General features: G+C 58.2%; 1 protein-coding gene across 2 annotated transcripts in view; it reads left to right on the plus strand.

Annotated features, from left to right (window-relative positions):
* Positions 1-2,200, plus strand: part of LPIN2 (lipin 2) — a 25,209-nt gene that overhangs the window by 22,233 nt on the left and 776 nt on the right. For both annotated transcript variants that reach the window (XM_010143745.1, XM_010143746.1), the window contains 3 exons: positions 483-635; positions 1,190-1,304; positions 2,083-2,186. In XM_010143745.1, the coding sequence (XP_010142047.1) occupies positions 483-635; positions 1,190-1,304; positions 2,083-2,186 (372 nt within the window). The remainder of the gene's footprint in view (positions 1-482; positions 636-1,189; positions 1,305-2,082; positions 2,187-2,200) is intronic.

Here is a 2,200-nt window from a genome sequence, read left to right on the forward strand (position 1 = left end):
GATAGAAGTGTGGCTAACCCCGCCGGGCACGTGGTTAAACACAGTCGGAAGTGGGGCAAAACCCGCCTGGCACGTGGTTAAACACAGTCAGAAGCGGGGCAAAACCCGCCTGGCACGTGGTTAAACACAGTCAGAAGTGGGGTGAAACCCGCCTGGCACGTGGTTAAACACAGTTGGAAGCAGGGCAAAACCCGCCTGGCACTTACTGAAGCAGCGTCTAGTCCGCCCCCCACCCGTGCAGTCCGGGTGTCGCTGCTCTTTTTGCATTTCCTGTATCCCAGGCTTGATGGAGTCAGGATTTAAACTGCCGGAGGCCTCGCAGTTCCCGTAACGGTGGAACAGGCTTTTCCGTGTGTGTGTGTGTGGCACTGCAACGAGTCAGTTCCGAACTGGTGCCTCTGGGTGTTGCTGTATCCCTGTACTTCTGTCTGCAAAGGAACTCCTTGGCAGGAACGTGAAGGGAGTTGGTAATTTCCTTCCAGAAACGGCTACAAGTTCCTGTACTGTTCGGCCCGGGCCATCGGGATGGCGGACATGACCAGAGGGTACCTGCACTGGGTGAACGACAAGGGGACCATCCTCCCCAGGGGCCCACTCATGCTGTCCCCCAGCAGCTTGTTCTCTGCCTTGCACAGGTGAGCACGGGGGGTTCATACCTCCAGTCCCTCCCATCTCGTAGGAGATGCAGCAGGTGACTGTGACAGCGGTACCAAATGTTCTGCTCCGTGCTGGACCTGCTCCAAGACTCGCTGTCTCAACAAGGAGCTTGTTCTGTCTTGATGTCCCTTGTCGCAGAGCAGCTCATTTCCCCTTTTCCTCATTCCCCCTGTTCGTGACTGGTTCCTGCTGGGTTCTGCTCACCCCAGCACACCTTGCCCTGGTCAGGGACTGTAGTGCTGTGCCACTGCCGAGAGTGGGGGCAGACAGGCCCGCTGTGGAGCACGGACTGTCAGAATTCACAACTGCGCTGACAGCGGGGAATCTCACCCCCCGTCCCTGGCCTGTGCCCAGGTTACTCGCCTGCTGTTCCGGAGGGTGTTGGAAACCCAGGTGCTGTTCTGTCACCTCTGAGTGCTGCTGGCGGTCTGGGTGACTGCCTGTGCCACAGCCGGAGCATGCGGCGTGAACACCAGGGGACACCCTCCGTCGAATCACGGTTTAGAGCCTGACTGTTGAAATCTCATTTTAGGGAAGTGATAGAAAAGAAGCCCGAGAAGTTCAAAATCGAGTGTTTGAATGACATCAAGAACCTGTTTGCTCCCAGCAAACAGCCCTTCTACGCTGCGTTTGGAAACAGGCCCAACGTGAGTCCGCCCCTTTCTGCTTGCAGGGCTGAAACGTGTGAAGTCCTGGGGAAGCGAAAGAAAGGGCTTGTCTTTGAGGATGTCAAATCTGAGTTCAGGGGACGGGTGCCCCTGCTGCTGCAGGGCTGGTCAGGAAAGCCCCCATGCAGGCTCCTGAGCCCCCAGCGCCAGAACGCTTCTGTGGGGAGGGTGGCAGAGGCAGGGCAGGGTCGCAGCGTTTGACAGCTTTGCAACCTGTGGAACCCTGGAGCCCTTTCCCTGTGCGCGCTCCCGGCGTGTTCTCCGCAACCCGGCGCCGTCACGGCTGGGAGACGCTGCTGGGAGAGGAGCGTGTCACACGGCTGGTACCGGTGGTGCAGGCTCTGCCTGTGGAGTTGCTCACGGGCCGGGGAGCAGGAATCCAGCGTCAGGGATGTCTTGTTAAGGGGGGAGTGTGTGGTTTTTTAGGGTGTTTAGGCGGGTTTTGGCTGTTGTTTGGGAGCTTTCTCAAGGGGCGGTTTTACTGTGCCCTTTTCGGACCGGGGGGGTCTCGCCTGTGGAGTTGCTCACGGGCCGGGGAGCAGGAATCCAGCGTCAGGGATGTCTTGTTAAGGGGGGAGTGTGTGGTTTTTTAGGGTGTTTAGGCGGGTTTTGGCTGTTGTTTGGGAGCTTTCTCAAGGGGCGGTTTTACTGTGCCCTTTTCGGATCGGTGTGTCTCACTGCCCAGGGAGCTGTTTGCGAGGCCACGCTCGGAGGGGGATGCTGAGTGACGGCTGTGCTTTTGTGGGTCTCTCTGCAGGACGTGTTCGCCTACATGCAGGTGGGAGTGCCTGACTGCCGGATCTTTACTGTGAACCCCAAGGGGGAACTGATCCAGGAACGGACCAAGGGAAACAAATCCTCGTAAGAGCCTTTCT

The sequence above is a fragment of the Buceros rhinoceros genome, unplaced genomic scaffold, assembly GCF_000710305.1.
Source record: "Buceros rhinoceros silvestris isolate BGI_N320 unplaced genomic scaffold, ASM71030v1 scaffold18099, whole genome shotgun sequence".
Classification (NCBI taxonomy): Eukaryota; Metazoa; Chordata; class Aves; order Bucerotiformes; family Bucerotidae; genus Buceros; species Buceros rhinoceros.